The sequence below is a fragment of the Thrips palmi genome, unplaced genomic scaffold (genome assembly GCF_012932325.1).
Source record: "Thrips palmi isolate BJ-2018 unplaced genomic scaffold, TpBJ-2018v1 HiC_scaffold_10, whole genome shotgun sequence".
Lineage (NCBI taxonomy): Eukaryota > Metazoa > Arthropoda > Insecta > Thysanoptera > Thripidae > Thrips > Thrips palmi.
In genome coordinates, this window is record NW_023144621.1 from 3515361 (window position 1) to 3540836 (window position 25476).

The following is a 25476-nucleotide window of genomic DNA, read 5'->3' on the forward strand; positions in this document are numbered from 1 at the left end:
CGGCGATGGTGAAACACCTGTCGCCCGCGTTATGTTCCAATTATAACCCGACATTACATTGACGCATGGCATGTGACACGCGGCGCCGCGGCATAGGACGCCGCGCTGCGTGCAGTCGGTGCCATTCTTGCCACGGGACTGACGCGGCGCACGACGCGCACCTCGCGCGGGACGCCGCGGTTGCGAGTGTACATGGCGTGGAGGATGGCGCGCCCGGCCGTGCAGCACGGCCAGCACCGGCGTCCGAGAGGGCCATGGTCCCCATCGCCCATCGGAGTCCCTTGAGTTCCTGCCACGCTAGCGCCAGCCCCAGGGAAGCGCGTGTGTGCGTCGTCGTCGTCCTGGCGGGGCCGAGGGGGTAATCACTCGCTATTTTCGTGTACAGAGAATATGAATATGTGTGAATATCCGTGAATACCAAGAATACTGTTGAATACACATATTCGTTTGAATACCAGTGAGTATGAGGTAATACTGGTGAATATCATGAATATCTAATGAATATCATGAAATTTGCATTTAAAACGCTTAAATATTGAGAGAAGAAATTTCTGGGACCCCCCGTCTCTGCGAGAAAGACAGTTTTCGACTAAAAAGACCGTTTTTAAAGTTACTTTTGAACCGCAATGGGATCAAGGGCCCCAAAGAGGCGCTCTAACTGCCAAAAAACAATAGTGGAGAAGGCTACCCAAGACTCCGTCAAACATCAAAAACTTCCATGTTTTCCCCAAAAAACATTGACAAAATGTGACCTATATTGTTCCTGCTAAGTCACAGTGCATTGAAATAATTTCTACGTGTCTGCCCTGACATTATGGAGCCATTTCAGAGGTAAAGGTAACTTTGACACTACACAGTGATACGCTTTGTTTATTTTTATTGCAAAACAGTGCTCTGTGTCTCGTTGTTCATCTTTGATTTGAATGTCGGCCTATATTGCAAGGCATGCTTAGGAGTGTACTCAAATGAGTTCAAGCTCCTGGGAGTGTCAGTGTGCTCATGAGTACACGCCGAAGGGTACTGAGTACTGTTCTGATGGTGCCCAAACCGGGCATCTCCAGCAGCCTCAGCAGCGGAGTGGTGGAAGGGGTGATGGTGCCAAGGAAACGCACCAGTTCGGGCCAGCCAGCCCCCCGTCATGGTCTCGACATAGCCAACCCGTGGCAGCACGAGACGCTTTAATTTAAATTGGGGAACATGGGGATTAGGGCACTCGAACGCTCGTAGGTCATCCAAACTTAATGCAAAATTATCCTGAATACCATTGAATACCTGTGAATACAGGTGAATACTTCAAAATATTCCGAATATGTGCGAATATCATGAATATTTTTTGAATACCTGAATATGTATGAATATTGTAGAATATAATGAATATGAATATGAATATCCCGGCGTGTACAGAGAATACTTCGAGTGAATACCCCCTCGGGCGGGGCCGCGGCCCAGTGGCGGCGTGATTCGGACATGGAGTCTGGCGGCAAGAAGCAGGCCAGGCAATGGCCGTTCAGCCGGCCGCCGAGCGTCCATGGCACCCATGCCAGCGACTTCAGCCAGCGACACGGCGAGCACGGCCTCCCCGCCAAGCACACGACGCAGCGCGCGCAGGCCAGCGCCCCCAGCGCCACGGGCACGCAGCTCCACGGCGGCGGCCCGAGGCCGTCATCGGACTCCTCGCAGCAGCACGACGGCGAACCTCAGCGGGACATGGTGTACGAAATCATGCCCATTTTGTGGACGCTCCGCCTCATGCTCATGACGCCCTGGACCATCCTGCCCAACGGTAAGCGCATCCGGCTGCAGTCAGTGGGGTTTGAATGGGTAACTCGGGTGAGGGGTATCTTTGAGCGTCAGGTCTTCCCTACTTAGTGAAACATGGCGCGCGAACAGGCAACTTCAGGTTCCGGTGGATGTCGGTGCCGGTGGCGCTTTCGTTCGTGACGTGGTTGGTGCTCGTCGTGCTCAGCTACTACGTGGTGCACTTTCGCCTGGACCCCATGAGCGCTGACGGCAAGCACCACCACTTGTGGAACCTGGTGCCCAAGTTCGCGTCGTCCATCACCCAGTGCTACATCGTCTTCCTGCCCCTCACCAACTGGGCGCTCACCCAGCGCACCATCGACATGATCGAGGACTGGAAGAGGGTCCAGGCAAGCGTCTTTAAACTGTGTGCAGGGTGCGCCCTGTGGCCTTGATGGTGTTCTTGACGTTGTTCTCGACGGGCAGGTGATGATCGCCTCCCTGCGCGGCCCAACGCGCCTGCCCCGGGCTCGGCTGCGCGCGTGGGGGGCGTGCGTGGTGGCCGTCGGCGTCCCCGCGGTGCTGCACGCCGTCACCTGCTGGTTGCTGCCCGACATGGCCCTGTGGATGCAGCCCGCCCTGCTGCACGGCACCTGCTACCTCTTGCTGGGCACCTTCTTCTGGAATATTGGCTGCCGCTTGCTTGCCATCGTGGCGCAGAACCAGGCCGCCTCCATGATCGACGACTTCCAGGTGCGCGTCGCGTGGCGGCCAGTGGCTGTCGGACCGGCCGGCCGGCTTCAAGCCCTCACCCCTCGTCGCCGACCTCTTCCCCTTGGCCCTGTCGGGCTGACCGGCCCTGACGTTACGTGTTTTGTGGACGTGCTTCAGCGCCTGGGCCTGGCGGGGCTGCGCCTGCACCGCCGCATCTGGCTGGGCATGGTCAAGGTGATGTACGGGCTGAGCGTGGTGTGGGGCCGCACGCAGGCCGTGCTGCTGGGGACCTTCTTCGTGGTCGGCGTGTCCTGCAGCTTCCAGCTGACACACATGGTGGCCGTCAGAAGCGCGGACGACACAACCATCTGGCTCTCCATCGCCGTCCTGGTCGCCGTCCTGGCCGTCGCCAGTATTTGCTCCTCGGCGCAGATCTTGACTGACGCGGTGAGTGCAGTGCGGGGCAGTGCGGGGCAGGCAGTGCGGGGCAGTGCGGGGCAGTGCGGGGCAGGCAGTGCGGGGCAGTGCGGTACAAGTTCGACGATTTCGCAGGGCATACGTTTCTTTCACTGTTGTTTGCAGATTCGTGTTCCTACCAGGATGCAACTGTTCCGGCTCTCGTTTCTCGTCAAGGACGAGGAGACCACTACGGAGGTGAGCAAACGGCTGGCGTTTTAGAGTGGGCAAAAACCGTTGAGGCTTTTTTAAAATTCTTGTCTTTAATGTACCTACTGTTTTTTTTTTTTTAAAAGATAAAACAATTTCTTGAGGAAATCTTCCTGGAGCACCCAAAGATGTCCATCTGTCGGCTTGGTGTTCTCAGCAAATCGAGTATTGTATATGTAAGTTGAACGATAGTTCCTTTCAATTCGCGTGCACACTTTCATAGAGAAGTACACACGAACCTTGGCGTTTTCTTGTGTTTCAATGTACTTTGTTACCCTCAGATATTTGCGTTGGCTAACACCTACATCGTGGTGCTCTCCCAGTTCGCCCTCTCCATAGAGACCACGACGACCAATTTCGACGAAGCCTAATAACAAGAACTTACGTGATCGACCAAGATAAGCATATGTTTCATGTCTTGATCATACCTAAGTGTATTTTGACTGGTGAATGTAATTGTGAAAAACGTTGAAAACTGTGGTATAAAGTTTACCCTCGATTAGAGGTGGATTATCGCTGCGAGAGACTGAGTGTGCCCGGACGCGCGAATACCCCCCGCCAGCTGGCCTGTGCGCGTGGAGTATCGCCACGGACCGCGCCCACCGCTCCCGCCCTCTGGCGGCGGCAAGGCGAGGCGAGGGCGGGGCTGAGTCTCAATGCAGACTGCACGTTCTTGTGACACTTGTCCACCAATATAGAGGGCCAGCGAAGAACCGCCGTTTTTCAGATATTGTGATTCAGGAGCCCGGTTTGACTACACCTGCCCTCACCGCACAAAAGGTGGTCTTTCGTCCGGTGAGTGCAATGCCGGTTTCACGATTCGGCGGGGACCGGCGGAGCTATAAAACAGGCGGTCGCGTCTTCAGCAACGTGCTTTATTGCGGTTTCCCCCTCTCCTTGCCCGCGGTTGAGACGCGCGGATGCGGGGTGGCCTTCCGCCTGACGGCGTCCACGGTCGCGCCCTTTACTGCATGGCGATGGACTCGGCGGCCGAAGCGAGGGACAGACGTCACAAGCGGGCAGGAAGAAAGAGAGAGGGGCGAGTGAGGGACGGGAAAGTGAGAGCGGCTTTGGGCTGGAAGCCATAAGGGTAACGCAGCCGCCCCCGCAGCCGCCCCCGCAGCCGCCCCCGCAGCCGCCTTCGAGTTGCCCCCGCAGCCGCACCTTGGCGTTATGGCCACCGTAATTACCTTACGGCCAGCATAACAGTTATCAGAAAAGAAAAACAAAAACGGGAACAAAAACAGGCAGCTGAGTCGGCCCGGCCGGTACGCATGTTGCGCCGGGAGCACGTGGAATAAAATGGAATAAAAGACAAATGCGGAGGCGCGGCCCGAAAGCGCGCCGCGCAAATTAAGAAAAGAGAGAGAGAGGGAGGGAGAGAGAGGGAGAGAGAGAGAGAGAGAGAGAGAGAGAGAGAGAGAGAGAGAGAGAGAGAGAGAGAGAGAGAGAGAGAGAGAGAGAGAAACAGAGGATTGGTCTGTGAGGGGTACGTGCCCGGCGCCGAGGCCGAGCTTGGCAGTGCACTTCACCTTTCCGCGGCAGAAGGCCCGGCCAGCTGGCCTCGCCTGGCCTCGCCCCAATGAACGTGTCGGGCCAGGCGAGGGAAGGCAGGAACAAGGGCCGCTTCGCCTCGTCTACGTTTGGGCACCGCGCGCCCACGCCGCGCCCACGCCGCGCCGGCAGGGTGGCGTTTTGACCCTCCACCAATAATCCCCGAGGAGATGGGGTGGATGTCCGGGCCGGGATGGGAACGGCGGCCGCCCCGCCGACCGCAGAGAGGTGCTGCGGGCCATCTCCGACGCGCGGCGGCAAAAATGCGAAAATTTGAAACGAATTGACCGTACGAAAGAGGGCAAGCGGGTCGGCCCGGGAGGGCGGAGCGGGCGGGGCGGGCGGAGCGGGCGGAGCGGGCGAAGGGTGTGGGGCCGGGCGGGGCCGCGCGGCCGGGGCGCTAAAGAAAGGGCTTGTTTCCGCCCAAGGCGGCCGGGGATGGCGAGGATGGCGAGGACCGCCACTGGCCTTGGCTATCACGTTACCCTATCTGGGCGGACGGCACGCCGAGCGGCACGCCGAGCGGCACGCCCAGCCCTGCAGCCCGCGGCACTGTAGGACAACATGGAGAGGAGCAAGACGAGGAGCTGGTGGCTGCGGTGCGTCTGTGTGTCTGTGTGTGTGTGAGCTCGGCCGCAGCCTTGTGGGGGTAATCTACCCGCCTCCGCGACTCCCGGCCAACACGACACAGCACCGCAGCACCGCACTGCGCGAGGTAAGTCGCGCGCCATCCGCCACACTTTGGAAAGCCACCGCGGGGCTGCGGGCAGACCGGGGCAGACCGGGGCAGGCCGGCCAGCTGGACTCGCGCTGCTTCCGCACACTGCTTTCGTCGCTCTGTCTCTCTCGCCGTCATGGGCCGTGCCGCAGGGCCGCACGCAGAGAAATGCTTAGCGCTGGCTGCTAATTCTTAACTGCCCTTGCTAATAATCTTAGCTGTATATGGACAGCTAATACCTTAGCACCAGTTGCTAAATTCTTAGCAGGCACATATTAGCTAGGTAGCTAAGGCCTTAGCAAGCAAACTAAGTCAGAAAATTTCGGTATTCGAACCTCAGACTTTTACTCGCCGACCTGTGACCTTCCCTTGGCTGCTGCCGTTGTCTTCTGTGTGTGAGCTAGTTAGGGGGAATCTACCCCTCCGCCTCCCGGCCCCGAACGCCCCCAGCAATGCGGAGGTAAGCGCCGCACCCCCTAATTTAAAGCCACCGCGGCTAACTCGGGTGCAAAGACCGTTTGTCAGGCCTTCCCAAGCTGGATTTCCGCTGTTTCCCTGCACATGCTTTGTTCGTCTGTCTCTCTTCGCCGTCAGGCCGTGTTCGCGGCCGTAGGCTTGGCCGTAGGGGTGCGAGAGAGACAGCGACGAGAGCACTGCAAAGGGGATCGCTCGGCTGGCAGTCAATGACGCGAAGCGGCCTCGGCCTTTGAGTCTCTCCGCTCGCCACATGGGACGGGACGAGGTTTGGCTCTGCCACACGCCTTTTGGCCGCCTCGGCCGCCTCTGGCCTCGGACTTTGATCGCGCGGCCTTTGCCGACACGCCTCGCCTCGCAGCCTCTCCACCCAGGCCGTGCTGGCCGTGCTGGCCGTGCTGGCCGTGCTGGCCGTGCTGGCCGTGCTGGCCGTGCTGGCCGTGCTGGCCGTGCTGGCCGTGCTGGCCGTGCTGGCCGTGCTGGCCGTGCTGGCCGTGCTGGCCGTGCTGGCCGTGCTGGCCGTGCTGGCCGTGCTGGCCGTGCTGGCCGTGCTGGCCGTGCTGGCCGTGCTGGCCGTGCTGGCCGTGCTGGCCGTGCTGGCCGTGCTGGCCGTGCTGGCCGTGCTGGCCGTGCTGGCCGTGCTGGCCGTGCTGGCCGTGCTGGCCGTGCTGGCCGTGCTGGCCGTGCTGGCCGTGCTGGCCGTGCTGGCCGTGCTGGCCGTGCTGGCCGTGCTGGCCGTGCTGGCCGTGCTGGCCGTGCTGGCCGTGCTGGCCGTGCTGGCCGTGCTGGCCGTGCTGGCCGTGCTGGCCGTGCTGGCCGTGCTGGCCGTGCTGGCCGTGCTATGCAGGCTGGACATGGCCCCCGTCAAGGGCCCTTGTCTGCGGTTGGCGTGTCCGCTGCATGCGACGCGCTACGGAGGGGCGGCGGGGGCAGCGCGACGTACGCAGCGTGTGAGTCGCGGCGACGTGGCGCGTCGCACGGACCACCGCAACACGCCAGCACGCCGACACGCCAGCGGGCAGCAGCGCAGCAGGGTGGGATTGGGATTGGGTCCTCGCCGCTCCGCCGCTCCGCCGGACGCTGCTTTTTTATGCATTCCCCTTTCTGCGTGGACTGACAGCGCGGTCTGCCACCGCAGTCTGCCACCGCCCCTAACTTTCTCCTCAATACATCCCCAAGTGTTCTTCTTCAACATCCTGACCCATTAGCGTCATCATCGCGGACCGGCCGTCCGCCAGTCCGTCTCCAGCAGGACCCTTCTCCCCCACCCTTCCCCTTTTCCCGCGAGACACAATATCCGCCGAGGCGGAGAAAACTTTCCGCACGTCCCTGGGCGCCCCTGAGCGTCCCTGGCCGTCACTTCCTCAAATCCCGCAGCAGCAGCAAACGCAGCAAACCGAGGCGAGTTGCCGGGGCGCGGCAACGCCGGCAACACCAGTGTCCCGCGGCAACGCGCGCCCAAAAACGTTTCTTACAAATTTTGAAGTGCCGCCGCGAGCAGACGACTTGGACGGAAGCCGTCGGGTTGCGGAGGGCGCCGCCAGAGGGCGCTCCTGTCGTCGCCGTCCCGCGCGGCATTGACGACTGAACAAAGTAGGGCCGGGAATTGCCGCTCTTTTCCAGGCGGCTGCACGTGCGCCGGGACTGGCTGTGCTGCAATGAGGGCTGTATTTCCAGCGCGGCACGGCGCGGCACGGCGCGGCGCGTGGCACTACAACCATCGCTTCGCAGCGCTCACCACGCCTCTCAACTCAATCAACCTGGATTTCCATTTTCTCCGTTCGCGACCACTTTTTCCCGGTCCCCGCGGCGCTGTTCGCCGCGTCCCCGCCCCGCCCCGCCCCGCCCCGCCCCGCCCCGCCCCGCCCCGCTCCGCCCCGCCCCGCCCCGCCCCGCCCCGCCCCGCCCCGCCCCGCCCCGCCGCGCCCGGCCAGGCCCGGCCCATTCCCGGGCAATCGGCACGGCCGGCCCACGGGGCCCAGCCCACGGGCCCAGCCCCACGGGCCCGCGGGGACGCGTCAAGTTTTTAACCGCATTACGCTACTTTGCTTGGAAATGAGCACCTCCCCCCTCCTCCCTAACTCGTACCATTTCGCCACATTCAGAACCGATTCATCGAGCACGCAATCAAAACGCCTGCGCCCGCCACCGCCAAAAGAAACCAGTCTGGATGTGTGTAAGCTCAGAGTTGTTCTTCTTTCCAAAACAGCGTTTTTTGATGTTTTTTCTACAGAACAATACTTTTTTTTCTGAAAAAGGATTTGATGGTGGGTTGCGGAAAACAAGGATCAAGAACTTCGGTCGGGTTGACTGGATGATGTCACAGAAACAATCGATGACGAGGTTATCATCCCGCAAAGTGCACCAGCCAATCAAATCACGGCCGCAAAATGTTTCGGAAAGTGTGGCCGCGCGAGGAGAGCGAACAGCGCGTGCGGCGGCGCGCGGTGCTTAGCGCCTGCGAACCAGGGGGCAGGCCACCCGCCGCGCTCGGGAGGCTGCCGCCGGGCCCACCTGCCTACCTCGCACGGCGTCCGGCCGCGCGCCTGGGCCCTGCGCGTGCCTAGAGGCGTGCCTACAGGCGTGCCTAGAGGCGTGCCTAGAGGCGTGCCTACAGGCGTGCCTACAGGCGTGCCTACAGGCGTGCCTACAGGCGTGCCTTCAGGCGTGCCTACAGGCGTGCCTACAGGCGTGCCTACAGGCGTGCCTACAGGCGTGCCTTCAGGCGTGCCTACAGGCGTGCCTACAGGCGTGCCTACAGGCGTGCCTACAGGCGTGCCTACAGGCGTGCCTACAGGCGTGCCTACAGGCGTGCCTACAGGCGTGCCTAGAGGCGTGCCTAGAGGCGTGCCTAGAGGCGTGCCTACAGGCGTGCCTACAGGCGTGCCTACAGGCGTGCCTACAGGCGAGCCCGGCCGGGCCTCAAGGGTATTCCCCACAGTCTCTGTCGCACTCATGGTGGCGCCCCCCTCCCCGTAAGGTGCGAGAGAGACAGAGCGACGAAGCTGCCTTTCGCCTTGCCAAGCCCCAGCGCTGCTCGAATCGGCCGCAGGGTGAGGTGGAGCACCGGGCCGGCCCGGAGAGGGAGCGAACATTCGAGGATTCGGGCGGCAAAGAGAGAAAGAAAAAGAAATCAGAGAGGCGCGGCGAGGGCGGCCAGGGCGGCCAGGGGCCACGGCAGGCCCGCTCCACCTAAAGCAGTGGCCGTCTCCGTACCTCGTATTGTGGCCCTCACTGTAACTCACTGCGCGGGCCGAGCCGAGCCGCGCCGAGCCGAGCCGGGCCCACTGCTACTCTGCGCTGCACACCTTCCGGTCTTTTTCCGTGCCACTTCCGGCGCGTGAAATACGATTTCCCCCTCCACCCCGACACTGGCCCGGTCGGCCCGGTCGGCCCGGTCCACGGCCGCGATATTTATGCCGTTCCATTCCGTTCCGAACCGCATTTGCATGTGTCTTAATATCTCATCGCTTTTCCTTCCAGCTTCCAGCCGCGACTTACAATGGACTCGCTTACACGCTGGGCGGGGCGGGGCGGGGCGGCGCGGGGTGGGGTCGCGCAACCAGTTGACTCTCCGTCGTGCAGCCTCGCAGACTCACAGTGCAGCCGCCGGGGCGCCACATGCGCCGCCCAGTATCTGCGTCCACATCCGGGCAGCCGGCGTCGCCGTGCCGCCGTGCCGCCCTGCCCGTATTCATGTCCACGCGCGTCGTCCGCACATATTCATACTCGCATTCACCCCGTGTTCGCTCGTCGTGTGCCTGTCGAGTGCTGTTGCCGGCTGGCTTCTCTTTTTAGGCACGAAGTAGCCTTATAGTATACCCAGGATTCAGCCGGCCCGAGATTCAATTTGTGTGGCCCTTTATGCATTTTGGAAATTTTCTATACGATTTTAATGAGACTTTGCAGACTTGTAGAACTTTGAACGCTGATTCTCATGCTGAAATCTGGTTAAAAAGTTAACGGCCAATTTTGAGAAATTTGCTGTTAAAATCGCCGTTTCCATGGCAAAACTCGACTCGTCAAAGGAAAAAAAAGGGAGTGGGGGGAGTCCGAGCCGGGGCGGACCAATAGCCGAGCTTCTTTTTGGGTCTGTACAGCTTACTCCAAAAGCTGAAATCAGCACGTTCGAAATGAAAAATTCCTTTGACTGCAGGTAGACAAGATGCAACAATAGAATTGGTGTCGGTTCGAACGCAGTTTTTCGGGTAGAACTATCCAATAATACTTCTTGATCGGAGTGTTTTTGGACATGCGCAGTAGGTTTGCAACCTATTTAACAGTTTAACCAACTGTAGCATTTGAAATCTGTATTAATTTTGCTCTCTTTCTTGTTTTTCTTTGTTTCCTGCTTATGAAAATTCATATAAAACAAATTCTCAATTTTTATGTGATGACTTTCTAAAAAAATATTAACAGAAAAATAGCAAAACAAAAGTTCTTTTTTTCTGACATAAAGTTTCTCAAATATTACTTTTTTTTTCTGTCAATAAAACAATTTTGTTGTTGTTGTGATCCAGTTAGCACTAGGACCACTTCGCTCCACCTCGCGACTTGCAGTGCTCATGTTTCTAGAACAAGACTCGCCTGCGTTTCGAAACCATCCCTCCCGAGTTTATGAAGTTTGTCAAACCAACCGTCGTGGTGTTGATACGTTGTAAGGGAGAACTATATTACACAGAATTGAAGAAAACATGACTAGAAAACCATAGCCTTTTGAAACAAGTCAAACAATTCAACGTCAGCAACAATGGAGGGGCAGTTTTAATGCGCGACTGCTGGTGCTTTCAGCTTCGCGATTTTCGCAAGGGCGCAGACGCTGAGAAACTAGTTGCCAACCCGTGAAAATTAATTTACTGCCTTCTTTCTGCTAAGAACATTTTAATAATGACGGACTTTAAAGATGTTCCATTGTCAGAACACTGCGGAATACATTAGCATTGGAATTTTTTGAATTTACCAGCATTTTGATTTCTATTTATTGTCAAGTTTAAATTTCGACGGGTGGCACATCGACCACAATGGTACCACTGCCATTGCGGTAGTCCCCTGAGCCACAACTTCACAACACCACTTCTTTTCTTTCTCCACACTCTTCCACAATAATCAAATTAACTTCGTGACTCCTAGGATTTCTTGAAATCGTATTTTTCTATCTTCAACGCGCGCGTCCCATCGCACTCAGCTCAAATGAGTGGCCGGGGAGGGGGGAGCGCCTGCACACACACGCTCGCAAATGACAAGAGACGGCTTTTTCATTTTTATAAACTGCGAGATCCCCGCCCCGCGCGCTCCGTTGGATCGGGCGAGGGCTGCCCCCGCCCTGCCCGTCCCAGCCACTTTCACTCTCCACGGACTCTGGCGGCGTGGCGAGGCGGCGGGGCCGGACAGGGTCACCCTGGGTGGGTCGCCCGGTCCGCCAAGGGACCGCGGCGGCGGCCACCGGGGCGGCGGGACCAGCACCAGGATGAGCAGCCCCACGACGGCCGCATCCATCACGGCCACCGCCATGGCCACCGCCAGCAACACCCTCGCCCCGCCGGGCACGCCGAGCAGCGCGACGGCACCCAGCCCGGGACTACACTGGTTAATCCCGCCCCCTTTCGCCTAGTTTTTAATCTACGCAGGCGACACCCCCCCCTCCACCACACATCGATCGGTTCTTGTCGTGTTGGTGCTCGATAAGGTCGTGGCGCGGCCGGCCGGCCGCACGTACTACAGGGCCTTGCCCGTGATAACGCCAAAGACCGGCCCAAACGGCGGTAACTCAAAAATTCTCAGTCACCTTGGCTAACGGTACAGCCAACGATAAAGAGGCAGGGTAGCTAACGGGTGGACAAGGCACTGAAGGCAGGGGCGAGGTAGCCAGAGGTTAGCACTACAAGGTCTAACGTGTGCGTAGGACTCGGTGGAGGGAGAGTCCTTTGAAGCACGTTTTATCATAGTAGAAGTGTCCAAGAACACTCCTAGATGCGAGGCCTAGAAAGAATGTAGCCAAGAACGGAAGCCAAGAAGCACGGCCGGCTGGAGCGTGTGCCGACGACAGTGGACAGCCTGGCCCGGCTCGGCCTCGCCGCCCCCAGGGGGTCGCGTTGCTCACCGGCGCCCCTGTGCTGCGATTAGCCAACGCCGCATGCAGTGTGGTGCAGCCCGGGCGGCGCCGTGTCGCGCGGCGCGTAGCACGTAGCGCGTAGCACCCCACGCGCCGCCCGCACCCGAGAAACAACAAACAAATTGCGCTGAAACTAAACGCCAGGCGGCGCGCGGGGCGCAGGCGAAGGCGAAGGCCTTGCCGCTCTGGAGGGAAAATGACGGCGTGATTTTTATCGCCGTGGAATTGTTCACTTTCGGCCCCAGAGTGGCCGCGGCCCTGGCCACGCCGGCCGGCAGGGCACCGCCGTGATGATTAAGACATTACAAGCGGCGGCCCGGCGCGGCAGACTCGTTCGTCGCTCTGTCTCTCTCGCACTCCTGGGGCGTCCCGTGCGGTGCAAGAGAGACAGGGCGACGAAGACGACTGGGGATCGGCCTGCCGCTGAGTCGTCCAAACCAATCGAGCAGTTTCCGCGCAAACACGACGCTCGCTACCTCCACGAGCGTCCGCATCTCCCCCGGCCAGGCCACTGCGAGGGCCTTCGCTCAAGTCGCCTCGCGTCCCGGCCGCCCCGGCCGTCGTCTCGGCCACCGCGGTGCGAGGCGGCCGGGGACCTCGAGTGCTTCGTGAATCCGTTACGTAGGCCACACAGAATGTAACGCGGCTCCGAGGCAATCACTTCTCTAACCGCATTAACCATCCCGCGTTAAAGCAATTTAAAGCGTGTCCTACATCACGCCGCCCGACGCCGCGTCGCGCGCGCGCGCGCGCGCGCACACACACACACACACACACACACACACACACACCACACACACACACCACACACACAGCCCCGGTCCACGCTGGCCCTTAAAGTGTTGCTGTTTATGAGTCTAGTTTGGCGGCCGCGGCGCCCGCAGCCCAGCCGCCCTCCGCCAAAGGATGTTCCTAAGTTTTGCCGCGCGCGCCTCGACAGACAGACGGGCAGACAGACAGGCAGACAGACGGGCACGTCGGCAGACAGCCGGGCGGGCGGGCTGGCAGGTGGCTGAGGCAGCGCCGCCTGCAATGAGCCGCATTCAGAGCTGATTTGCCAGCCGCAGCCGCACAGCGCGCAGGCCGGGCGCCACAAAAGTGATTTGTTGTCGTCGCGGCGAAAGTTCCGGCCGCGCCGCCTTCATCATGTGCATGTTCCTTGCTCCATGTTCCCGCGGCGGCGCGGCGCGGCCCGCGTTCCTTCCGTGTGTTCCTCCGAACATTACCTCGCGGAGCGTCCCGAGCCAAAAGCTCCAAGGCAGTGCGCCCCGCGGAAGCGCGTCGGGCGGCCCGGGCGGAGCGCGGAGCTACGCCGCGGTCTCCCCTCCAGTGTGCGTCCCGACGGCCCGGCCCGGCCTACTTCTAGGCTTTGTTGTCGACGCCACCGCCGAGCCCCCGTCACGACGCGCACACGTGTCATATCCGGGAGACACACACACACACACACACACACACACACACACACACACACACACACACACACCACGCACCCCCTTATTTCCACTGGTGGCGCTCAAGCTCATTAGAACATACAGCTGAAACGCGACGGGGGCGGCGGGGGCCACGGAGGCGTTCCCGGACGACGCCACGCCCCGCCATGCCCCCCACCCCGCCGCGCCACCTTGGTGAAAGTGACACGGCCTTGTATGAAAACAACGCCAGACGGGGGGTGGGATGGGCGGTGCGCGGGAGGTGCGACGGGAGGGGGAGGCCAGACAGCCCGCGCCTCTCCATAGGGCCGATCCTTCATCATCTGCCTGGCTGCGCCAAATTTGCGGTCAGCCCGCCGGCCCCGCGCTGCCCGGACGGCCCCTCCCATCCCCAAGCCCAGGACCCCAGAGGTCCCCGACGTCGGCGCGCGCCGCCCGGACTGATTTTTACGGCGCCCTCAGCGCCGATGGCCTCTTGGAAACGACCACTTGACAAGGCGGAGGCCGGCCGAGGCCCTGCGCTGGGGGAGGCCACACCGTCACACCGCCCTTGCCGCCTCCACCACGGCTCCACCGCCTCGCCGCCGCGCTTCACTTTCACTCCCACGCTGGCCGCCCTCCGCCCTCCAATGGCCATTGATGGTGCGACACAAAGGCGAGAAAAAGAAAGAAAGGTGACAACGGCCGGTGTCACTGGATCCCTTATCCCTAGCCGCTAGATAAAGATAGTTCTGAAAGCCTATTCTCTGCTCTACCAGTGCACTGGCATGCGGGGGCCAGGCCGCCAGGCCCGAGGCTGGGACTGCGAGTGGCCATCGCGTGGGGCCGTGGCCAAGGCCGTGGCCTCGGACCGGGCGCGGTGCGAGTCCATTCACCTGGCCTGCACGGCGTGCTGCACGGCGTGCTGCACGGTGTGCGTGCGTGCGAATTCTCGATGTCCTCCGGGACTCGCGGGGGTCCTAAGGCAACATAACTCATGTGCGCTCCAGGACGCTCCAGACCCGCTGGCCATGCCGGGGCTCCGGGACGGCCCGCGTGAGCTCCCGGTGACTCCAGGCGCCTTCCAGACTTGTCCGGCCGTGGCAATCCTGTGCCGTGCCAGAATCTGTCCAGTCTCCGTGGCGTGGCGTGCCCGGGCGAGCCGAGCCGCCCCATGCATAAGTCAGGGAGCTCCGAGTCCGCGTCGGCCGGGAGCGCGTCGGGGCGTCCGGGGTCTGGCGCGGTCCCCGCCGCCGCCGCCCCGGCGTAGAGGGCGTGCCTGTAGCCCCGGGGTGTTAGGCTGCAGGGAAGAAGGAGAAGGAACGGCCAGCCAAGCCAGGGATCAACCGAAGGATCTGCAGCAGTGTAAATAATGTCCGCAAGACCGGACCTGGGGGCCTGGGCCCCGGCCTGGGCCTCGGCCTGCGCGGGGGGCTTGGGGAGGCCGCCACCAGGGCCCTGCAGGGCGGCGCGCACCTGGTGGCGATGGACTTCACCCCCTGCAGCGCCATATCCTGTTGGACTGACCACACTGGGCACACTGGGCACACTGGGCACGGCAGCGACGCGCCCCGCTTGCCCACCGCCTGCTTGCCATGCTTGCACTCCACGACCACGGCCACGGCGACCCGAACCGAACAAACAGTGCCACCAGGGAAATGAAGCCGTCACCCGTCGAGCGCCGTGCGAAGCTGCGACGGCAAAAGGCGTCACTCGGCAGACCGCTGCGGCAAACCGCGCAGCGTGGTGGCCGCACTCTCGGGCACTCTGCCTACGCACGGAGAATGTCGAAGGTGTGCGAGGAAGACAGAGCGACGAGAGGCAGCAGCGGATGGCGTAATACCAGCGGTTACCGCCTCTTTACTCGATCAATGCGTCGACGCCCCGCCTTATCAACACGACGGGACAGCCCCGCCCGGCCCCGCCCGGCCCCGCCCGGCCCCGCCCCCTCCCAATTCCATCAGCACGTGACCGGAACCTTCGGGCCAGCCCCTCTACATGACTCACTCCCCGCTGGACTCCCTCACTCACTGTCACACTTTGCCCCAATGCACTTAAAGAAAGGGCGGTCGAGGACGGTCTTGGTTGCCTTGGCAATGACGTGCGGTCAGCATGCGCACACACGCTCGCACACATGCTCACACACTCACACACACACACGCACACACACACACACACACACACACACACAACACACAAACACACACACACACACACACACACACCACGCACGCACGCACGCACGCACGGGCAAGCGTAGACTCATCCCTTGCCACTGATTGGATGATCCCATCGCCCCAATCTCTGCTCGAGGGACGACACCGCAACAGCCGTGCACGCCGAGAAATGAGGACCCCACGCAAATGACTCATCGGCTACTCCATTCATAAAGTAGGCTCCGTCCGTTCCACTCCGATGGGCTCCACGTGAATACTGTTTCTTCGTGAAAAGGACACAATACTGGGCAGCGTGCTGTTAGCGCGCGGCGACTCCGCGGTGAGTCACCGACGGCGTCAGAGCGAGGGCAGGGGGTGCATCGGCTCGGCCAGCACCCCGGACGCGGAAGGGGGGCGGGGGCGAAAGGGGCCGCCCGCTGGCCCTGCTGGCCCCGCTGGCCCTGCTGGCCGTGCTGGCCCTGCTGGCCCTGCTGGCCCTGCTGGCCCTGCTGGCCCTGCTGGCCCTGCTGGCCCTGCTGGCCCTGCTGGCCCTGCTGGCCCTGCTGGCCCTGCTGGCCCTGCTGGCCCTGCTGGCCCTGCTGGCCCTGCTGGCCCTGCTGGCCCTGCTGGCCCTGCTGGCCCCGCTGGCCCTGCTGGCCCTGCTGGCCCTGCTGGCCCCGCTGGCCCCGTTGGCCCTGCTGCTGCCCCTCTCGTCCCAGTCTCAGTCCCAACCCAACCCGGCCCGGCGAGCGCGGCCCGGAACAAAACAATGGAATGAGTGGAACAATGGCGCGACTGCACCGTTGACAGAGCCCTGCTCGCCCCCCCCCCCCCCAGGAAGAGCAGAGCGGAGCGCACCTCGTGGGCCATCACCTCTAGCCTCCTCTAGCCACTTCTAGGAAAGGTGTGCGAGTCGCTTGAAGCAGAATCGAACGGGAAATGTGCTCATTCCCACACGTTTTGGACAAATGTGTCATATTCGATTCGTTTTCGCACCGAAATTAATTACAGTAGATCCGATTCAAGATTAGGAAACGCCGCTTTGCACACCACTAGCCATCGACCTCCCCATGCACCGCAATACGGGGCCGGCTCCAACACGGCCAAGATAAAGACGCCGGGAGTGGACGCGACAACCCGCGACCGCCCGCGACGCCCCGCCACGGCCCGCCACGGCCCGCCACGCCCCGCCACGGCCCGCCACGCCGCGCCACGCCCCGCGACGCCCCGCCACGCCCCGCCACGCCCCGCCACGCCCCGCCACGCCGCGCCACGCCCCCCAAGGCGAGAAGAAGGACGCGGCTGGGTGGCCGGTCCCCTGGCCGTGCCGCATCCCGCCCACCACCGCCACCAGCGTCCGGTCTGTTTGTTTTAATGCAATATCCTCTCCCCGCAGCGCCGACGGACGCCGCGCGCAGCCCCGGACCAAACTGACCGAGTTCTTTTGTCCCCGCCTCCCCCCGGTCCGCTGCCCCGCACTCCTCGAAACTTGTGCAGCACCGTACTTTTTCCCCTCTCTTGGTTCACGTGGATTGGTCCTGTTGCCCTCACGACGCCCCACGCGGCCCCTGCATCCCCCGCAGGCAGGCAGTGCGACGACGGCGACGTGCCGGCCCGCCCGACATGGCACACGCTCAGTCGTGGCCTAGCCCGTAATGGTAATGGTAAAAAGGGGTAGGCAACGCGGCTGCTCGCCAGCCGTGCGGGACTGCCTACCTCGCGCTCCGCAGGCGCCGTGGAGTCCAGCGGGAGGGACTGGAAGACGGCGAGTCGGTCAGTCGGCCCACCTGCTGAAGCGGCAAATGCTGTGCCTTCACATTTCTCCCCACCGGGGGCTTGCGGTGCAGGGCGAGGGGCGGACGGGCGGGATAAGCTCCGAAATCGGACGGCGAGGTAATCAGCTCCAGCCCGGCCGTGCTGCTGGAAGGCTGCTGGAAGGCTGCTGGAAGGCTGCTGGAAGGCTGCTGGAAGGCTGCTGCAAGGCTGCTGGAAGGCTGCTGGAAGGCTGCTGGAAGGCTGCTGCAAGGCTGCTGGAAGGCTGCTGGAAGGCTCCTGGAAGGCTGCTGGAAGGCTGCTGCAAGGCTGCTGGAAGGCTGCTGCAAGGCTGCTGCAAGGCTGCTGCAAGGCTGCTGGAAGGCTGCTGCAAGGCTGCTGCAAGGCTGCTGCAAGGCTGCTGGAAGGCTGCTGGAAGGCTGCTGCAAGGCTGCTGCAAGGCTGCTGGAACACTGTGGCAAAAAGGTACGGAAAATTCTGTTAATTTTTTTGCCAGGATTCTCCGTAGCCCTCTTATCAATATTCTCCGTAGGCTCTTACAGTATTCTCCGTACGGCCGCACAGTATTCTCTGTAAGTCCGCACAGTCTTCTCCGTAGGACCTAGAAGACTGTATAGTCCTACGGAGATCACGGTAAGGTCCTACGGAGAATACTGTGCGGTCCTACGGAAAATACTGTAAGAGCCTACGGAGAATATTGATAAGGGGGCTACGGAGAATTACCACAAGCTGTTTACAGAATTTTCTGTAGCTTTTTGCCACAGTGAAGGCTGCTGCAAGGCTGCTGGAAGGCTGCTGGAAGGCTGCTGCAAGGCTGCCGGCACGCCGGGGCAGCTCCACATGTGTCACACGGCGGGCCGCGTCCCCAGCGTGACTCCTTCGGGGCGAGGTTCGCACTGCTTCGCACTGCTTCGCACACTTCGCACTGCTTCGCACACTTCGCACTCGCACGCGGCCGCCGCCTTATCGGCGCAGGAGGGAAAACCTTCACCTTTCGACGCGCCTCTGCCTCGCCGCGCCCACGCCGTGCCCTCGCGGAACGGCAACGTGGCGCCGTTTGAAAGGCGCAAACTCCATCACGGTTTGGCATTCGCAAGCACTTCATCAGAGCGCCGCGGCACCGTGGTGCGCCGGGCTCGGCGGCCCACACGTTTGTCACACGCTGCTGCAGCGGCAGGGGCCCGCGGCGCCGTGGAGCGTGGAGGCGGAGCGAGGCGGAGGCTGGCCGGGGACTGGGAGATCGACTTTCTCAATTTAGTGTTGAAAGGCTCTCAGGAACGAGCCGAGCGAGCGTGACCGGGCATACCAGGCAAGGGCCGGGCCTTGCCCAGGGCGAGGCGCCGCGCTGTGTGCCTGTAATTTTTACGCCGCGCGCCACACACGCCCTGCCGCGCCAGGACGCGGCCGGCTCGTTCTCGCCCTGCATCCAAGAAATGGAGGGAGGGCAATCACGCCGCCAGGGAGGGCCGCGGCGCGGGGTTCACGCCGGAGACGGCGATGTTGGCGGCGGATCGCCGCATCCGGCCCGGCCGAGGGGCCGGCCTGCCCGCGCACTGGCCGGCACTGGCCCACTGCCGCTGGGGTCGTGCCGGGGCCGGAGCGGCAGTGGCTGGAACCGCCGGGCTCGAGACGGGCTTGAACCTGCGACGCGGCGGTGCGCGCCGTGCGAGGCGAGGGACTGGCGTCAAGGTTCGGCAGGTCGGGCCAAATCTGCGTGCGCGGTTTGCAGACTTCTGGACGGGTCCCTCCACGCGCACCCGGCAAGGATGGCGTGGCTTTTACAGGGGCGACGCCGGGCGACGCACTCAGACGTATCCAATTAGGAAAGAGGGGACGGGAGGGCGCCGTCACTCGGACGGATCGCCGCCCGCCGGCCGGAGTGGCGGCGGGGGGGGGGGGGGGGGGGGGCATCCGCTGGCTTGGCGCGCATTTCCCCATTTTCCTCCGGAGCTGCAGCCGCGGTGCCAGCTTCCCCGCTTTCCCAGGCAGTAATCCGCCTAATCAAGATTAATATCGCCGGGACGCGCAAAGCGGTCGGCTTTCCCGGCTTTCCCGGCCTTCCCGCGCCCCTCCCTTTGTTTCACGGTTTCAACTTTGCCGCCCTTCATTTATTTCGGCCCCGATTCAGAGGTCGCTCTTTTCCACAAAAACGTCCAATTTATTACCTGGGGCGCCCCGACTCTCTGCCGATACAGATAGACGAGTCTCCCCTCCCCCTACACACACACACACACACACAAAATGAAGCCGACCTTTTTATCAATCACAATTAATCCTTGTGTATCGCAAAACGTCCACTGAAGTGTTGTTAATTGGGACTACAGTCAAACTCCAAAGGAAGCAACCGTTTCATTTTTTTGCTGCTTTTCGTCGAATTAACACATTTCCCCCGTTGGGTGCCTTCGTGTCGGCAGCCCCTCCGTGTGGGGAGTTAGTTCTCTTTTCCTATCGGTCCGGTCCGGCTTCTCTTCCCCGAACGACACGGGGTGGAGCGGGCCACGCCCACACACACACGCCCCAATCGGGATTCAAAACACGCTTGCTTTTCCGAGAAAAAAAAAAAATTGTCTCGATTTGGACGTTGCTCAGACAAATTTCGCAGCGAGACGGAGATGCTAAATTGAACAAGTCTTTATTCTCGTTATCGTTTTTTTAAATGTTCCGCATCCATTCGTCTCGGCGCCGATTCCTCCTTGGAGACGTTTCGATAATTGAATCTATAAGCTGGGCCACCCAGACGGGACGCGAAATGAATTGGTGAAAAGCAAGGGAAATAAAATGAAGAGGCGAGGAGGGAGGGGCAGATAGCTTGGAGGAAGGACAACAAGTGAGGCTTCATGCTCTATCTGTATCGCGGAGTAGTGTGGCCTGTACCTGAGACAGGATACGGCACGGAGCGTCGTGCATCGTCTCTTCGACATGTTCGGTAATTTCTCCTCCCCTCCCCGTCACTTTTTTCCTGGCTCTTTAAGGTGATGGTATTGCCACCCTGTTGATATTCACGACTGACTCGTTCACGAAGCAGAGGCATCCAATTATGCTGCATACTTTGCAGGCGCACATTTTCACCGCCATTCTAGGCCAGGAACGAAAAAAAAAAAAACTGCCATAACGCATCGCCCCTAAAAACAGAATTATTGACTGTTGGCAGGCTGCGCCGCGCACATTTCTCTGTGTTGCGTCCAATATAAGCGACGCGGGCAAGGAACCTTTTTTCACATCGGCTGAGTTCGAAATCAAATTCCTCAATGAAAAGAGAGCGCCGTTCCTCTCGCCTCGTTGGCTTCTGACTGAGGCCGCCGAGATGCTGGCCGGGACCAGACAGCGCATGCAAATTAGGTCGCTTCTAACGTAAGGACACCGCGATGGCGGCGGCGGTCTCCCCTCAAATAGCCCATTCCCTTTTATGGCAGCAATCGCATCTTCTTCGCCACCCCGCGCTCCTAGTGACCGGGGCCAGTGTGCGTCCACCGTCACACGTCGTCCCTCTTTCTTCTTCTTCTTCTTCTTCTTCTTCTTCTTCTTCTTCTTCTTCTTCTTCTTCTTCTTCTTCTTCTTCTTCTTCTTCTCTCCACCTCCCCACGAGGGGTGCCAACCAAAATAATCGATCAGACAGGCCACGTATTCAGCCTTGTAAACACAGGAATGGAACGAGGAGAGAGAGGGGGGGGGGAAATCACTTGACGCACATTCTGACTACGCCCACGTGAATAATTCCCTGTGCCTTGCTGCCCACCTTCAGACATGTTTCAAAAGCGCTTTTGACCGTTCGAAGAATAAGCGTAATTTTTGTTGTTGTTGTCGACAGTGTCCCTCAGGCCTCTGGCATCGATTTTGAGCACGTCCGAAATGCTGGTCCCTATAGGACGTGCGAAGACGTTTCCAAGCTGCGGCCTCTTCAACGTCGCTAATGAGGGGTGTGACGTGCGCGGGCACACTGGTGACGTGCACGGGCACACTGGTGACGTGCGCGGGCACACTGGTGACGTGCGCGGGCACACGGGTGACGTGCGGACGGGCGTGGTGGCGAGGTAGCCCTGGTGCGTCACCGTACCGAAGTCACCCTTCCGGTCGGTGACGGCGCTCGTTCCTCGCGTCGCGTCTCCTGGGTCCGACGATGCTCGCGATGGGATTTGCAGCTGTTAAAGACGGTATCAAGAATAAACTCGCAGCCAAGCTGCGTCCTGACGCGAAAAAAGGCCGGAAAAAAACACTTGTGCGGCCATTCGATACACACAGTAATCTGGTGAGAGAGATAGCGAAGATAGCGGCTCGCCGCGAGGTGAGCGGGCGGGGCGGGGCGGGGCGGGGCGGGGCGGGGCGGGGCAGGCAGGCCAAGTGGTGCCGGCATATTGTAGCGCGCTCAGTTTGGCGGCGAGCGTTGTCCTGGTAACTCGTCCACCTCAACCACCTCGACGTCGACATGGCGGTGGGACTCCGGTGCGGCAGCACCACCATCAAGTACCTCCTCTTCTTCTTCAACTTCTTGTTCACGGTGAGCATCGCTTGGGTGCAACGTGCGTTCCACGCCTGTTCGGGCCGCAGGCTGGTTTAAGTCAGTCAACGCCCACAGTGCTTGTCGTTACTTCCACCAGACCTGAAAAGGGTACAATTTTGTGAGGGGGCTCGCTTTCCGGACGGGTAGAAATTACATTAAACCATATGAATCTCTGAAAGTCTTTCAACGAAATTCCCTGAATATATCAAGGAAAATGGCACATAAAAAGTGAGAGACTTAGTTTTTCAGAGCAAGAGAGTGTGACACTATTTTCAACCTACGCAAGCTCGGTGTCCGAGAGCAAAGTCAAGCTAAATGTAGTTCGATCAAGTAATGTCACCCCATCTGAAAATTGCACCCCGTTTTAACGGTGTACACAGTGGAATGGCGGTGGGGGCCGGCGGCTGGCGGGCCGGCCTGTGTGACTCGCCACAGCGATAGCTGCAGATAAGACCTTCCTGCTGCGACGAGGGTGGGACGAGGCGCTAATATTTGTCCCGATATTTCTGCATCGTCTTTGCTTGTGCGCAGCTATGCGGGCTGGCCATCCTCGTGGTGGGCGTGATCTGCACGGGCGTCCTGAAAGGTGAAAATGTGGGCGCCCTCAAGGGTTCCGTCATCTTCATCATCGTGGTGGGTGCCACCGTCTTCATCATCGCCTTCTTCGGGTGCTGCGGCGCGGTCAGGGAGAGCCACTTCATGCTCACTGTGGTAAGCACCTCTTCGAAACTAGTCTTCCCACGTTCCGAAACGGGGCGATCTAATCAAGTTGAAACGTCCGCCGGCAGTTCTCGATCTTCTTGATGATCCTCATCGTCTGCCAAGTGATTGCCGCCGTCCTTCTGTTCGTCAACGTCAACGGGATCAACGATGCCGTAGGGGAGATCTTCAAGTCGGCCTTGAATGGGAACAATGACGCCATAATCGTCACCGACGAAATACAGAAGAACGTAAGCATGCCCGGTCACGGGTGGACTTTAGAGAAACGTCCCTTCTCGTGTTGCCTCTGTCTTCTTGAGTTTGTCATCATGGCTCAAGGCTACGGCAAAATCGATGACAACACCCGGTTAAAACTGCCTGTCTCTACAGTTCCAGTGCTGCGGCGCCACAGACCCCTCCAACTGGAAAACCATCCCCGTCAGCTGCTGCGCTGAAGGCGCTGCGACATGCACCCTGGCCAACGCGTACTCGAAGGGCTGCGTCAGCGAGGTCTCGTGGTACGTCAAGCAGTACGGCAAGGCTCTCGGCGCCGTCGCCATCGTCGTCGCGCTCGTCGAGGTACGTACCCACCGCCCTGCCGCCCTGCTGTCGATGGCGTGGCCCGGGGTTCTTCGAGGGCTATTTTCGCCCTTATTTCACTGCCCCGACACAAGTTTGTAATTCTTTTTGCATTTTCAGATCATCGGCGTGTGGTTCGCGTTGGCCCTAGCGGCAGAGATCAAGAAATTGTCGCGATAAGCCAAATGTAATTTTGTAATTTAACTTTATGTCATATTGTCTGGTCATTTTTAATTTAAGTTTAAAATAAAAACCCTTAAAGCAAATACGTAACCACGTAACATTTTCTCAAAAAATAGCGCCATTTGTTGTAAAGATCAAATGAATCTTTACGCTTTGCGGGTGTCGGATATCCCGTACTGTGGTGCTATCAGCAGGCCATCTTCAGCCGACAAGACGAGATTAGAAACTCGGATTATCATGACATACCGTCGAACCTCGGAGAGTCTTCGTGGCGCGGGCTTCGCAATCTCTAAGGACAAGTGTAGTGGGCGCAGTCCCGACAGAAGTAGGCATTGACGCACTCTCTGGCTGCATTGAGAGTGAATCAGTTTCTCAGAAAGACAGAACCGGCTTTCGCGGTGAACGTCATTCGACAGCGCGTTGCTCGTGTTGCCGCCCATGCCGCCCGCTCCATCTTTTGTGGCCCAGTCTCCTTAGCCGCCAGTAATTGCCCCCCCCCCCACACGCACACACACAAACGCACACACACGCAAACGTCCGGCTCGGCTTCGTAGGCTCTCTGTGGGTCACCCACCTCATCAAAATGCAAATTTTCGCGCCAAAACTCCTGCGTTCGCGTGCGCCGTATGCGCGTGTGTGTGTGTGTACTACGCGCGTGCGTGGATCGTGGATGTGCGTTTTCTTTCTTTATTTTTTGCTCAGGTTTGTACTTTTTTAGGGGGCCGGGCGATGCTTCTCATCCTGGGATTTAAATCGAGCCTCGAGGAAGGGAGGGTCGACCGTGTACTCCACTCGCGGAAGACTTGATGACCCCGCATGCGGCCGCAGTCCCGCAGCCCACCGCAGCCCGCGACGCGCCTTATACACCGCGTCCACACATTGATTCAAAGGACCGGCACGACCGGCACGGGAATAGGGAACAGGGCCGGGATTTGGCTTGGCTCGCCTTCGCCCCGCCTTCGCTCGCCTTCGCCCCGAGACCCTTTCCGCCTCAGTATGCGCGAAGCAAAGGCATCTCATCTGCGATTTGGCAGTAAGTGCGTCGTTCTCTCTCTCGGCTACGGGCGATCCGAATGCAGGCGAAGAAGAGGGCTTGGAGATAACGGCGGAGTGGAAGGGGGGGGGGGAGGAAAGGCGCTCAGCGTTTGTCCGCGAGAAGCTGATCGAGTTGAGATTAGCGAGTCCCGCATAAAGTTGCCTGTTTTGTCGATAGAGATCGCCTGGCCTGGCCTTGCCTCCGGAGCGGCAAAGAACATTCATACCGCCCGGCCGACGGCCAAAGGGAGGGACAGGCGCACCGCCACTGCAACGCAATGCAAAGGGGAAATTTGGAATAAAAGGGTGGGGGTGGCCTAGTCCAGCCGCGGCACGGGCGGTCTCGGGGCGGGTAGGCCTGGGCTTGGCCGAGCCGCCAGGGGCCAGCGCGCAGCTCGACAAGGTGCTCCGGACGGAAGGATGCGTCCGCTTTAAGGAGCTCGCTCTTTTTGTCTCGACCTTTTGTCCTTCTGTTCCGCCGTGACACACACACACACACACACACAACACACACACAAACACACATCCTAACGCGCGTAGTGTGACTGCTGGCGGTCCGGCCCAGTCGGCCATGAAGGGGCCCATGAAGGAGGAGATGCTCACTTGGCGACATAAAGTACAAAAACGCGCCTCGGCCATAAGTCTGGCGGTATGGCTCGGCTCGGCACGGCGCGGCACGGCGCGGCACGGCGGAGGGGGAGACCGATGAGCCGCGCGCGCCAAACAGGCCCGGAGTTTGTCTCACTTTGCGCGGCCCACTGCGGCCCGCTGCGGGGCGCGGCTGGACCATTCCGCGACGCCTCGCCGCGCCTCGCCGCGCCTCGCCGCGCCTCGCGGGACGACCTAGAGAAGCGGGGAGAAAGTGCGCCGCGCGGCACGAAGACAAGACGACCAACATCGCGACGCGTCGGCGTGTTTTGTCGGCGCGAAAAATGCGCCTCGCCTCGCCATCCCTTATGTACTTGGAGGGGAGGCCGCGCGCGCGCGCGCGCGTGTGTGTGTGTGCGTGTGCGTGTGCGTGCGTGTGTGTGTGTGTGTGTGTTGTGTGTGCGCGCGCACGTGGGTGTGTGTCGCTAGTCGTGAGTCAGGTCGGACATATCGCAAATCTTTATTCCCGCTGAACAAAGCGACAAAGGGACGGTACGAGTGAACATCCTGGTGCGCCG

General features: G+C 60.4%; 2 protein-coding genes across 4 annotated transcripts; both read left to right on the forward strand.

Annotated features, from left to right (window-relative positions):
* Positions 1-2344: 2344 nt before the first annotated feature.
* Positions 2345-3622, forward strand: LOC117652610. 3 transcript variants are annotated; one of them, XM_034397669.1, is made up of 5 exons: positions 2345-2493; positions 2632-2901; positions 3037-3108; positions 3207-3296; positions 3402-3622. In XM_034397669.1, exons 1-5 carry the CDS (start codon positions 2356-2358, stop codon positions 3489-3491), a joined length of 660 nt encoding a protein of 219 aa, XP_034253560.1. In that variant the 5' UTR covers positions 2345-2355; the 3' UTR covers positions 3492-3622. The 3 variants fall into 3 exon arrangements, with proteins under 3 accessions (XP_034253560.1, XP_034253569.1, XP_034253550.1); XM_034397678.1 differs by having other exon boundaries at positions 2728-2901; XM_034397659.1 differs by having other exon boundaries at positions 2345-2901.
* Positions 3623-21653: 18031 nt separating this feature from the next.
* LOC117649161 (CD63 antigen-like) lies at positions 21654-23365 on the forward strand. The gene is made up of 5 exons (XM_034391644.1): positions 21654-21811; positions 22346-22525; positions 22603-22764; positions 22904-23092; positions 23213-23365. Exons 1-5 carry the CDS (start codon positions 21740-21742, stop codon positions 23270-23272), a joined length of 663 nt encoding a protein of 220 aa, XP_034247535.1. The 5' UTR covers positions 21654-21739; the 3' UTR covers positions 23273-23365.
* Positions 23366-25476: the final 2111 nt, after the last annotated feature.

Coding starts and splice junctions, on each gene's coding strand:
- LOC117652610 (XM_034397659.1), top strand. CDS start 2,356: ATGGCCCTGTGGATGCAGCCCGCCCTGCTGCACGGCACCTGCTACCTC. Junction 2,902..3,036: donor CGCAGATCTTGACTGACGCG/GTGAGTGCAGTG, acceptor TGTTGTTTGCAG/ATTCGTGTTCCTACCAGGAT. Junction 3,109..3,206: donor ACGAGGAGACCACTACGGAG/GTGAGCAAACGG, acceptor TTTTTTTAAAAG/ATAAAACAATTTCTTGAGGA.
- LOC117649161 (XM_034391644.1), top strand. CDS start 21,740: ATGGCGGTGGGACTCCGGTGCGGCAGCACCACCATCAAGTACCTCCTC. Junction 21,812..22,345: donor TCTTCAACTTCTTGTTCACG/GTGAGCATCGCT, acceptor GCTTGTGCGCAG/CTATGCGGGCTGGCCATCCT. Junction 23,093..23,212: donor TCGTCGTCGCGCTCGTCGAG/GTACGTACCCAC, acceptor TTGCATTTTCAG/ATCATCGGCGTGTGGTTCGC.